This window comes from Xenopus tropicalis, chromosome 1 (genome assembly GCF_000004195.4).
Source record: "Xenopus tropicalis strain Nigerian chromosome 1, UCB_Xtro_10.0, whole genome shotgun sequence".
Lineage (NCBI taxonomy): Eukaryota > Metazoa > Chordata > Amphibia > Anura > Pipidae > Xenopus > Xenopus tropicalis.
The window spans coordinates 140,017,455-140,031,366 of NC_030677.2; the positions used below are offsets into that span (position 1 = coordinate 140,017,455).

General features: G+C 37.5%; 1 protein-coding gene across 8 annotated transcripts in view; it reads left to right on the forward strand.

The window, feature by feature from the left end:
* Positions 1 to 13,912, forward strand: part of carmil3 (capping protein regulator and myosin 1 linker 3) — a 55,797-nt gene that overhangs the window by 16,406 nt on the left and 25,479 nt on the right. For all 8 annotated transcript variants that reach the window (XM_031895885.1, XM_012956699.3, XM_031895883.1 and 5 more), the window contains 4 exon segments: positions 2,389 to 2,466; positions 2,640 to 2,716; positions 3,314 to 3,418; positions 7,408 to 7,477. In XM_031895885.1, coding sequence (XP_031751745.1) covers positions 2,389 to 2,466; positions 2,640 to 2,716; positions 3,314 to 3,418; positions 7,408 to 7,477 — 330 coding nt within the window.

A 13,912-nucleotide genomic window follows, 5' to 3' on the forward strand; every position in this document is an offset into this window, starting at 1 on the left:
ATAGTATAGGATCTGTTATCCAGAAACCTGTTATCCAGGAAGCCCTAAATTATGTTAAGGCCATCTTCCACAGACTCCTTTTTAATCAAATAATTCTGATTTTTAAAACATGCTTCTTTTTTTCTCTGTAATTATTAAACAGTCCCTTGTAATATCCTTATTGGAGGTAAACAATCCTAGTGGGTTTATTTAACATTTAAATTATTTTTTAGCAGATTTTAAGGTATGGAGATTCAAATTATAGAAAGACCCCTTATCCAGGTCCCAAGCATTCTGCATAGCAGGTTCCAAATTTGTATTAGTATTCTGGATAGTGTGATCGTTGAATACTTATATCAGTTTCTTTTTTGTGTTTCTCCACTGCTTGATCAAATAAGAGGTTATTAAAGGACAGTTCACCTTTAAATTAAAATGTAGTATTACGTAAGCAGTGATATTGTATACTTTGCAATTAGTCTTCATGCTTTATTTTTGTGGTTGTCAAATTATTTAGCTTTTGTTCGGTAGCTCTTCAAGTTTTGAATTTTAGCAGCTATCTGGTTGATCTGGTTGGGTCTAATTAAGCAACCAGTTAGTGGTGTAAATGACAGAATAGAAGATGAATAGGATTACGCCTGAATAAAAAATAATAGCCATAAATTCACAGGATCACAGAGCAATCATTTTTTGATTCCTTACCCCCAGCAATATTGTCTACTGTCCCATTTTCTGTTGCCCCAACCTGCCTAAAGAGAAAGATATAAAAAAACTCACATGATGTGTGACATTGAATCAAAAAAGGCTATAGCATTTTAGAATATATAAAAAAGTGGTACATAACTAACCTACATAGACCACCTTACTAATATTACCCACCTTTGGTAAATGGCCCATGGAAATGGCAAATTTCTGGCCTGGACACTGGCCCACCATTTTATAACAAACCAAAAGGCCAATTGCCAGTAGCTACAACACTGACTCAGTGAGTGCAACCCACCAAGCTTGCACTAACTCCTGTGCCACACATGTGACCAGGAGTAGCAAAATATATATCTCCTCTAGAAACTAACCAACTGCAACCACCTGGTTCTATAAGCCACCATCTCTTCACACCGCTTACCCCCTATTGTATACTTTATGCTATAACCCTTTACTTGGCCCTCAAGGGTGGGCACAAGATCGTTTACACTACTGCCCATTTCTTAAAAATAGCACCATCTGCCTCCTACACCTGATACACTCCTTCACATTGCCAAAGCCTGTCCCATGCAGCCCTTATCAACTCCCTTTGCATTCCCCTGCAACCCATGGGATTGCTCTACATTGTTGCCATGGCTACATGTTACTCATTTATTACAGTAGTCCAGAAAATAAAGGCAAATAATTAGAAAGCTATTCAAAACAATCATAAATGAAAATCTGTGGAAAAGTGGCATTCTTTAACATACTAAATACACATTTAAGCTCAAACTAAACCAGACAATAGTTTTGTTTTAATGCTGAAACTTGTGTGCAGTGATGCATCATTGATAGTGGAACAGCTGCAGACTGACCTACTAAAATAGTAAATGCAAAAATTATGATATGGCGTCAAAGAAGAAGGATCGAATATTGTATGTATGTCAAGAGACAGTATGAATAAAGAACAGGCATTTGACTCACACTCCAGAACTAACACAATAAAGACTTTGTAGAAAAACATTCAAGAGACATCAGTAGTCCAATTTAGCTGCAACATTATTCACTGATGGGAGCATATAAATATGTATGTATGTATGTATAACTTTATTTATAAAGCGCCACAAGGGTACGCAGTGCTGTACAGTCTTACAGAATACAAAATTACACACAGGGAGGACAAGTGATATAATAAATAAATACAATAAATACATATATGTAAACATATATATATATAAGTGCCATGTGGTATGAGACACAGTAGGAAGGAGGTCCCTGCCCCGTAGAGCTTACAATCTGAGGAAAATATATAAATATATGTGATCCTGGAAGATGCCCTGTGCATTGTTTAGAATAGAGATCTCTTCCCAGCTGTTGCATAAGAATGCCTCAGAGTCCACCCATGCTTCATATAATCCTCAGTCTAAAATTACTTAACTTTCATATCAGTACTCGTCCAATAATGTTTTTTTATTCATTTAATTGTTATAAATTAACATATATCTTCAGAGATATATGGGAGATTGTAATAAAAGTCATAAGTGGAGAACCATGTACTATAACCTCTGCTGTATTTTTTAACCTAACAGTCCTACTGCAGAATATACATCTTCTCTAGCTTCACCAGTTTACCACTGTGTACTGCCTCTCTCTAAAGCTAAACATGTTTCTCCATCTGGCCATTTCATGTAACACTCTTTGTTAACCCACCCCAAAATTCTGTTGTTTCAGGCACTTTACACTTTTCTGTCTCATCCAAACTCTCTGGTTTATTTGGATCTTTCGGGAACAGACTGCGCTGTGGACACTGTAAGCAATCATAAAGTATTAGTACGGTTGCTTTTTGTAAACAGTGTAAGGTAGCTGGGTGCAAAAGGAATAATATGAAAAAAGTGAATTTTAGGAGTCATTAGTAGTGAGTGTTACTGGGAAACAGTACCAAAGGCTCACACATAAAGCAACTCTACTATTTATTTGTTCAGATTTTTGGAGCCCTTGCACTTGGATGCTGTTCCTGTCTCTCACACCTTGACCTCTCTAAGAACTCATTGTCTCACAGGTAAGTAAGCTATGGTAATGGTAGGGCAGTGTTTTGGGGTATGCAGTGGTTTTGTTAAAACAGCTGGTTTAGGATATTTTGAACTAATTATTCTATGGAAAAGTAAAAACTCATTTGTATGTGCCTACTTCTGCTGTGTCTTACCATGCAGCTATGCCATGCCCTACCAAGAAGTGAGTTGTTAATCACAGCCCAGCCTGAAGACCAGCTTATTTTACAATCTTATTTTAAAATGATATATACTTGGCAGTTATTAGTTTGTTTGGCTGATGACTTATGTAGGAGTTTCACTTATCTGTATGTGTAATCTTAAGGCTCCTGCTGGGCTGTATGGTTATGTGCTCCATAGTAATTACCATCTTTCTACCTCCATTTTACAATATTAGTTGTGCAAGGCACCAATATTTATGTGCATGTAGTGTATTGCCATATGTGATGGACTTTGGGTCATGGTCTGTCTAATAGACAGTTGCATTACTGTATCTCATTAAGGCCAACTGAGCCCCCAGCCATTGGCCTTTATGGTTAGACCTTTGTAATAGGATGTAATAGGAATGGAACAAACTTGTTTATTAACATTATTTATCATTCATTCAGGAGAACCCCAGAGACATTACCATCTGTGGAAAAGTTTTTCGGCAGCTCCCTGTCGCTATCACATGTGTCTTTGAGTGGAACTAAATTGCCGCCTGAACTGCTGAGGTAAGAGAAAAGTATTCATCTTTGAAAGAGTGTTATTGTATGTCTCTCTGTATTTTGAATTTATTTATTCCTCTCTTCCCACAGATCATTGTGTAATCTTCTAAAGAATTTTCTGTTACATTTCCTCAATTTTAGTCTTGCTTTTGTTTGATTGGCTTTTTCTAATCATGATGGCATATAGATAGATAGATAGATAGATAGATAGATAGATAGATAGATACTATTTTCTCTGTTCAGTTAAATTTTTATAAACTTTCATTATGAGCTAATTTGACACCAAACATTAATAAAATATACTTACATTTAAAGTCCAAAAAGTGACGTACTCTGTGTATAAATGTCTTCTATATCTATAAACACTATGTACAAATACATATAAGCATTAGTATATACATATAAACATACGTATATACTGTATCTTTCATGTCATATTGCCAAAAGGATCACAGTGCTGTGGCCTTCTGGATTTCTAGATTAATGGGATTTATTAGTCGTAATATCTGGGAGCTGGAAACTATTAAAATTATGAGGTCATACAAACAGGATCTGTATAGTCTTGTTTGGTGGTTGAGGAAAAAATGCATCCTTTTTTCAATTCCAGTACAAATTACTTGAGTTACCAGAGTCAGAGTCATTGCATGGGTTGAGGCCTTATCATGGTTCTAGGACATCTTAGATGTAAAAATGCCAAGTAAGGACTGTGATTGGCTATTTGGAACCCCCAAGTGGACTGTTAGCCTACACAAGGCTTTGTTTGGAGTAAAATGTTGCTTCAAAGCCAGAAATTTTAAAATGGGCACCTACTTTGAGGCCACTGGGAGCAACATTAAAGGGGGTGGTGGGCAACATGTTAAGTCAATAGTTGGAGATCACCAGATCACTAGATTTTAAGAGGACCCAATGATAACAAGAAACTGATCTTTAGTCACAGAAGTTGATTCCCAATAGCATGTGTAGCAGGAGAGTGATATGGGAGGATAGAGGAGGTGAGATTTAGAAACTAGTGTTCACTAGAAACACAGGTATTTTGGAGCAATAAAAAAGGTCTGCACCAAATTTTGTACTAGGATGCAACAATGTCTCTGATACAAGCAGCCATCCCATTGGGAAATATACAGTAATTGTACATAACATAACATAAATGGACTTCTTGGGGCCCCGGTGGCTCTGATCAGGTTTGAAAAGAAATACCGGAAGCTTAAAAAGAGTTGCAGAATGGAAGAATACCTTTTTTTGTAATTACTCATGTTATCTTGTTACTGCATGTTAAAGGAGATTTCCTCATACAGTGAATTCAAAGCAAAGCTAAGTGGTAGCTAAGGCTAAGGTTTTATTTGCTTTTCAGTTTCCTGTCTGGCTGCCATACAATTAGAAATATATTGGGGTAGTTGTTTTTTTTTTAGTTTGATATAAATGGTTATTGTGCCCTTGTAAGTCGAACCTTGATGAAATTGGGTCTTTTTTCAACCTTTGCTACTAAACCTGGTATTGTATTAGACTCACTTATGAATCTACCAGCCAATATTTTTCCAGTAGCAAACATCTATTTCTGAGAAGATGCTGGCAGCACAGTCCAGCTGGCTTGCTGGGCTTGGGCCAACAAGCAGCTAATAGCAGTTAACTTGGATCTTATAAGCACCAATCATCCCCCCAGCCTAAGGCTAAGGCTAATGCCACACGGAGCGTATTCTTGGCAAGCTGAAAAACACTTGCTGAGAATACACTCCTACACTTGAAAATCCTCTTGCCTGTGCCTGCTCCCAAAAGCATTGAATACGCTCTGGTGCAGGCACATGTAGCTGATGTCCGACGAAAATGCAAAGTCTTGAGTTTTTTTGGCGGATATCAGCTACATGTGATGTGTGTGTTATATCAGATCCTTACCACATCACGTTCTTGTGCCTTTTAAAGAGTAATTATAGAAAGCCTTATTCTTGTGCATTATATTTCTTATCACTTTTAATGTTAGGATTGTAAGCTCTATAGAGAATTTCTTGCCTACTATTTCCTTACTATTTTCATATTGTTATCAGTGATCGATATACTGATTTTTTTTTTATCAAACAGAACTGCATAATATTTATATTATTTTGTATTTACATATTGGAAGGGAAAACCAATATTATATGAATAGGGAGGGACCAGAATATAGATCATCCACTAGGTGGTGATATTGCTCTTTATATAGATGCAACGGAAGCAACCATTTCAGATTGCAAAATGAAACATTCAAATAACTGGATATTCGTAAGGCTAATGTCTCACATGGAGATTAGTTGCTGCAATTTTTAAAAAATCTAGTTCCAGCAACAAATCGCTCATTTTGTCTCTACATAGAGAAGAATATAATTTGCAAGTACCTAAACCGACGATACTACTTCAAATTGCTTATCGCTCCGAATCGCTATGGGTGATTTTACAAAAAAAGCATAGTCATTCAAAACTATTGAAAAGTAAAATCCACTGAGCGGGAAGTCGCTGTGATATCCCCTGTTGTGGAAATCTCTAGTAATCGCTTGTTAGGAAAAAACGAGCGACTTGTCGTTGGAACTCGCTTTTTTAAAAATTGCAGCGACTAAATCTCCCTGTGGGACATTAGCCTAACACAGCTCAGATACCAGGCTTTTTTTCTACACAAGCACGCAGAAACAGAATGGAAATAGGTTCAGTAAGACTCAGTTGATCAGGTCTGTGATATTTTAGTAACCAGGTAATAACGAGGACATCAGTGTTGCCAAGACAGATTTGTTTATCTGAACGGATTGCTGTCTGTTAAAACTGCTTGCCAATAGGTTCCCCACACTCAGATTCACTGTCAGCAGGGACTTACACATGGTACAAAACAGATGTACTAAAGCAAAAGTGCATTTAGTACAAGGGCATATCAGATGCAAAAAGTCTTGTGCATCTTGTGCCACACAGCATTTCATGTTGTTGTTGTATATATGTGTGTGTGTGTGTTTTTATTACTTTAGTCAATAGCATAACTAGCATACAGCAGACCTTGGACCCAGGGAAGAGGGAGGCCCAAATTGGTTGCTTGAGCAACAGGTAGTGTGTTAGTCGTTGGTGCCCCCAAATGTTTTTTTTTTGTGGAGAGCCATAGGAACTCATTTCTTGCAAGACTAGGCACGCTAGACTTGCTCAGTGAATTGACGTAACCAAGAAGTGATGTAACCCCAATTTTGAAAATTCTAGTATCATATGCGCAGTTGTGTCTGTTTTGACACATCTGGTGCAACTGTAGCTCACATGCGACTCTATATAATCGGAAAAAACACTGCATGATGAGTAAAAAACATGGCAATTTGTATGAAATTATACATGGCATTTGTAAGCACGTTAAAGTTAATTGATGAAATAAAATGGTCATATCTATAAATAAAACTGGAAATGTAACATAGAGAATTGTTAGGAGCTAAACTGGATGCATATGTTAGAGGTATGGAGTCTGTTATGTGTAATACTTGGGACCAGGGAGTTTTTGGATAAGGTGTCTTTCCTTATTGTCCTTATACTTATCTATGCTATTGACAGATTTATCCAGCTTAGTTACCATCAGGTAGAAGTTACTGTTTTATTATTACAGAGAAAAAGCAAAAATTAAGAAAATAGCTTGTTAGGTAACTATGGCAAATGACATTGCAATATTTTAATACTCTCTGGATAACAGACTTTGCCATACATGTAAAATCTGGCCATTTGCACAACAATGTTACATTTGGCAATGGTCATCTTAGCTACAGTAATTGTTGGTAAATAAAGACCCAATCCAATCATCAAAAGATTGCGTTAACAACATTAACTGTTTTATCTACAGCAAATAATACAGCAGTGTATATTCACTTGAAATACCAAATAAAACATTAATGTTTTTGTGATCTCTTTAAATTTCCTCAAATCTTGGTTATGCAATACTAAAACTACAATGTTGTTTACCTTTTTTCTATGCCTTTGTGCCTTTTTCCCCATTTTCTTCTGTCTCTCAGGGCTCTGCTGCAAGGACTCTGCTCAAACACTCACATCCAGGACCTTCATCTAGACCTGAGCAGCTGTGAGGTGAGGAGGGAAATGTGAGTAGAGGTTGTGACAAGGTGTGTGTGGTTGGGGGCTGAATTTCAGGCCAGAGAATTACATTTAGTTCAAAGACATTTTTTCAAAGACTCTTACCCCCCATATGTACTGGTTACCTGTTTAGAAACAAACATCTTATTGTTGTCATGGGTTACTGCTCCTGGGCAAACTTAGTGCCTTTTATTACATGTGGGGGTTTAAGTATACAATATTTTAGTACCTTTTCCTCACATTCTGTGCTCACCCCACCAGGTGCTCCTTTCCTGCTCACCATGGTGCAAACATGCTCCATTCCACCTTCTGTCATGTCTTCTCCCTTATGGCTCTCCTTTCTCTAAATTTATTATGTTTACAATCTCTTGGATTACTGGCCCCTTATCTACATGCCAGAAACATAAAATATTTGGAGAATCAAAATATACTGTAAACTCTAAAGCTATTAGTTTCATACCCTACCTCCTGTACTATCCAACCAAAAGTGAGATAGCACAGGGCTCGTTTGCTAATTTCACCAGTATAAAATCTAATCAGTCGCAGTTCTTATCAAATTGAATTTACAATACTGTAAGTTCAGTAAACTTGTCACACTCTGTTTTCTTTGGTCTTTATTCAGATCCTAATAGTTCCCCCTTCCCCATTCCCCATTTTCCTTATTTTTTACTTCATGTCTCCCAAGAGTTTCTCTTTCCTTGCTCTTTTGCATTCTTATTTCATATTATTAAATTTCCCATTCACACCCAATGATTTCTTTATGTCTTTGTCCATTTTCAGGCCATCACTTGCTTTCAGATAATCATATTCACCCTAGGTGAGCTGTAAGATGTGGGGATAGTAGGGCATAATTACAACTGGGTACTGTGAAAGTTAGTATTTTTATATTACAGAGAAGTCAGCTTGCAGCTGATGCCACAGATGTTTTTGTCCAACTCATATCCACTCTTTTTCTTTTTGTCACACAGGCCACAGCCTGTCTCAAATGATCATTTCAGGCAAAGCTGGCAGATAACCCAACTAAAAAAGGAGTTATTGTTATATCTTCTTTATTTTCTTCTTTGTCGTGTAGCTGCACCAGGCCGACGTGGTGCCTGTCAGTACACTGAGCTGAGGAAAAGAGCACATCCACTTCACTTTGGTTGTCTGCAAAACGCAGGCAGAGAAAAGTGGAGCTAACACTCTGTGTGACTTTGGCCTTAAGGTGATGGCACACTAGAAGATTAGTTGCACACAGTAAACCTGAAAATGTTTTCGTACCAGCAAAAATGTAAATAGCTGGTGTGGAAACATATGTGTTGCTTTTGGTTTCTCAAGTAGGCTGAAGTTTCATTGTGAGTCAATTTCAGGCCACTTTGCAAAGCCAAAAGGACTTGTATATTTACATTAATTCAAGTGGGAAGGAAGCTATCATTTTGTTGCACACTGTATCACAGATTTACACACTGTTGCACACTGTATCACAGAGGTTACAATTTAGCAACATCTGTAATGTCCTACCTTTCTGTAGTTTTGTACATTTGTAGCTCTATTAGTGGTCTCAGTGGTCTAAACACCTCTTTCTTGGTAGAAGCTTCTGAAGGAAACATTGTTTCAGGTTAGCTTGTTGTCATCAGCTGCTGGCCTTTCCAGTCCAAAATTATAGTACTCAGTAGTCAAATAACCTCTTTCTTGGTGGAGGGTAATGAATGAAAGATTGATTCATGGTAGCATGTTGTCATCAGCTGCTGACCTTTCCAGTCCCCATGCATTCAGTAAAATTGTAGTACCCCTGAAGTAGGAGAGGTCTGTACACTGCCTAGTACAACAATTCTAGTGTTTTCAGATGTAAATTAACCTGCACCACAGCCCTGCATACCATATAAAGCCTTGTTTGTCCTGTTATTTCCAGGAATTTACTAAAATGGCTTATTTCTATCCTTGTGAAGTAGTTTCAGTTCTTTGCTATTTTATATATAAGTTATATAGAAAAAACAATTAAGCAACATCTTTAATACTGCAGTTCAATTCCCTAAAACATAGCAAAGAGTCTGGGAGGAATTACAGAATATAGGAAATGGTGTGGATTAGAGATGGTTGTACAAAACTAAAGAGGCAGATGGTCTTAACCAAAACATCTAAAGGAGACGGATTATTAAAGCAAATAATAAGGCATCTGACATTGATTTAGTCACAGTTTCACCCTTCAGAGAACTGTTTATCAAATAAATATAGATACTAAAAGATAAAAAGAGTAGAATGTTTCTGGAAGCGCCACCATTGAGGCTCTTGGTAGCTTTGTATTCCTGCTGGGAACCTTGTTTTCAGTTTTAACTCTGGCTGCCTCCAGCTAACTCTTTTATTGTATATTTCCTGTACAAATAATAAAAAGACACCTTCCTTCCTTTTCACATTCTTTTAGCTACTCTGTCCTAGGAAGGGATTCTGAAAGCTCTATTTTTCAGTTCTTTGTCAAATAGTAACAGTCTTAGTTGTTTCTGGGAAACTGTGTGGTCTCATTGTTTGTAATCTAACCTGCAGCTCTGCAGCTGTTGTTGAACTATAACTCACAAGTGCCTGATGTGGATGCCTGTAGCTGATACTACCTTGTGCTTCTGTACAGCAGTCTCTTGTCCTAAGGAGGTAATTCAGCAGTCACAATGGAGTATCTTTACTTTCCCACTGCATTTAAACTAAGTTTCACTGTGGATCCTGAAGGCATTTGCTTCTGTTTGTACCTAAGCACCAAAGCACTGCAAGCCTCATTTTAAGAAGGAGATTTACATGTGGCACCTTTGCAAATGTATGAGTTAAGCACTGTATCTGTGTCTTGGCATTATGTCAATTTTATCCCTGGCATATCAAGTTGTGGCATTGATGCACACTGACACTTGTACCAGTGCTAATGAGCTGAGCAGTGTTCTGCAAATTTAGATTTGTGCCACCAGCTTGGTATATATGTGTGCCAGCAGTTTACTGCTCCACCTAAATATAATAGTCCCATTATTTTATCTCTGTGTCTCACACTGTACATATAATCTTTGAAGCATCTCTTCTGTAGTGTACAACATGGTAACTAGGGATATTTCTATTTAAGATCTTATTACATTGTTAGGGCTGTTTTTTGATGAGGCATTCTACATGCCAGGAATAACATCTTCCATTCTCTGTTTACATTTTATACTGCTTCTCACAAACTTCACCAGCTCTTCTTTATACTCCCAATGTCCATATCTCTTTCACTTTATTCATAAAACCCCCTGGGTCTACTGATATGGATTCCCTAACCTTATTGTTTCAGTTATCTTTCCTTACATCTGTTCCACACATTTGCCTTCCCTCACTTCTCTCTAAACTCCTCACATCTACTTTACCCATCTGTATGCTCTGACTTTGGGAATTATTTTTATTATCTCTGCCTCCCGTTTCCCTTTTCAGAATGTAGTCATGTGTGCCATATGTTCAGAATATCTGTATATCCTGTGTGTGGGAAATACCTAGCTACTCATTATAGACTCAGTGCTTCCATATCCCATCAGCAGATTGACTTTATGGGGGTAGTATAAATGTGTGAAATTGCTATTCCATCACTATCAACAAATCAGCAGGTAGCATTTCCTTTTGTTTGAAAGCAAACATCTGATTAGTTCATATTTATTACTAGCCCTACAATAAACGTTGTGCTTATTAGTAGGGATGCACCGATTCAGCCAAGATTTTGCCTTCTTCAGCAGGATTCAGATTTGCCCGAATCCATGTTTCTGGTTAAACCAAATCCGAATCCTAAAAATCATGTGACTTTTTGTCATATAAACACAAAAATTAAATTTTTTTTTTTTGCTTAGCAAAGGCATGTCTTTGGCCTTCGTTATCCTAATTTGGATATGCAAATTAGGGCTCAGGATTGGTTCAGTATTCGTCTGTATCTTTCACAAAGGATTCAGGGTTCAGCCGGATACTAAAATAGCAGATTCGGTGCATCCCTAATTGTTAGTATACCAACCCAATATATTTTTACGACAGATTTCATACACACTTACAATCACACGCAAACACACATAAACCTTTAGTTATTTCTGATTTCTGATCTCCACTAGTTTTGTACATAGCACTAAAACAAATGTATCCCTTTTTTTTTTTTACTAAGCAGCATATTCCTATCAGTATTGTTACTGTTAGCAAAGTATCTGATGTGACCCTCTGTGTGGGTTTTATGGCTTCCAGACCCATAGACTTTTTTCTGTCGGTATGCCATTATAATTCCAAAAGAATCTAGCTTGTAAATGCATTGTTATAACAGATCATCTTTCCACTTAATGTTGTATAGCATCATTTTAATGCTTTGGTAATAATGTTGTGAAAATATATATCTGTGAAAACTGTAAAGGAGAGCTAAGAGTAGTTGTTCAACAACATTTGAGGGCTGAAACTTGTTTATCTCTGTCACGTATCCACAAAGCATTTTGTTTAGTTATATTTGCCTGCAACATGTACCTAAAGATGTTCCTATCCTCCTGTTCTTGCCATTTTTGTTGCTTCATTCTTAATTTGTCCCTTTTCCTTTCCTTTCGAGCACCCTTGGTTCTGTTCTGTCTCTTTCCCTCCCCCAGTGCAATTCTTTTTGCAGTTCCAATACAATATTAAGATATTATCCACCTGCCTGTTCTGCAGTGGTATCACGACTGCTCTGCGCACCAGTGGGCGCCAAATGTCTGTATTTAGTAATGACTGACAGCCAGAGAGGGATGTTATGCAATGCATGACAGGGAAGCTCATTACAGCCCACATAGCTCCCATCATTATATTGTGTGTGCACAAATGATACATTGTTCTGTGTAACTTCTAGCCTTACTTTACATGGAAAAGATGCTTATTCCCGCTTGGGCACTGGCTGCATGCCTGTTAGATAGCCTAATGCTGACCCAAGAATTACAGTATAACGAATGCATATTTTATTGTCTGACTATATTTTTTCCAGTAGGGATCCAATAAAAGCAAATTTTCTGGGTCATAATTCTGAGTGAACCAGCTGTGTGCTTCAGCTCTTGCCTAGAATTGAGGCCAACACAGAGCCCCTAGCATAATATCAAAACAAGTGCAGTGGTCACACACAGGGACATCAAACAGCCTCTGGCATGCACTGCAGCCTTCTTAATGCCAGGTGGAAAAGCATTTTGGCCCACAAAATGGATTTTAGAGGCTAAATGAGGGCAGCAGCTGTTTAAACTATTTTCTAGCTCACTTGTTAAAGGGTTAAAGGTTCCCTTTAAGATGGTATCATATGGTTACTTACTAGAGCAAACCATCCTTAAAGGAATACTGTCAAGGGAAAACATGTTTTTTTCAAAACACATCAAATAATAGAGCTTCTCCAGCAGAATCCTGCATTGAAATCTGTTTTTCAAAAGTACAAACAGATTTGTTTATATTTAATTTTGAAATTTCACATGGGGCTAGCCATATAGTTTATTTCCCAGGGTGCCACAGCCATGCGACTTCAATCAATAGTAAGAAATTCAGTCTGGCTTGGGACTCCTCCAGTTACATGGGAGTAGGAGAAAAAGTAGGTTACTTAAAAAAAGCAGTTTAACGTGCAGTGCTGGCTCCTTCTGAAAGCTCAGACTCAGGCACAATGCACTGAGATGGCTACCCACACACCAATATTACATCTAAAAAAAATTACATTTGTTGGTTCAAGAATAAAATTTGAAATGGTAGAGTGAATTATTTGCTATGTAAACACAGTAATTTAGAAATAAAAAATACACCATAAAAATCATGACAGTATCCCTTTAAATTGCCACTTTAATGGAAAGGAACAGTTATACTAAACAATGTTGTTTATCTATTACAACTATGTTGCAATATTCCAGACCGGTTTCCAGACTGTCATGTGATTGTTGTGTGTGTGTGGGGGGGGGGTTACAGTACAATAAACTATTAGAATCTTGCAGACCTTAGCTACATCAGTAAAGTTGAAGTTTTGCATTTTTTTATACTTAGCAAACAGTGAGGTGAAAGCCCAAATGAAGAGGAAAAAGCAGAGAATTGAATGAAGCGCACCAAACACAGAAACATTCACTGTGGTCACCAAATTAGCAGATCTTTGCCTGATTTGACCACCCAGGATAATTTGATATTTTGGTGCCTGGGTTAACTATCTAATTACAATAGGTGGTATTCAGACCTATGGCTGATGGTCCTGTGTCATCCTTGAATAATGTTCAAACATGTCCACTCCCTGACCAAATATTGCTCAACCAGAATATACTTTTAACCCAATATACTGGCCACTAAGCTGCCATCTCAGTCTACAGTGGCAATGTCGCCAGCCAGTGTCTGGTGTGGTTAGCAATGACAGCAGCCTGCATTAAATTGTGGGCCACAAAACAGCCCAAAATACTGTGTTATTGCATTGTAAAATGCTGCATGTGAGAATATCTCTAAGGC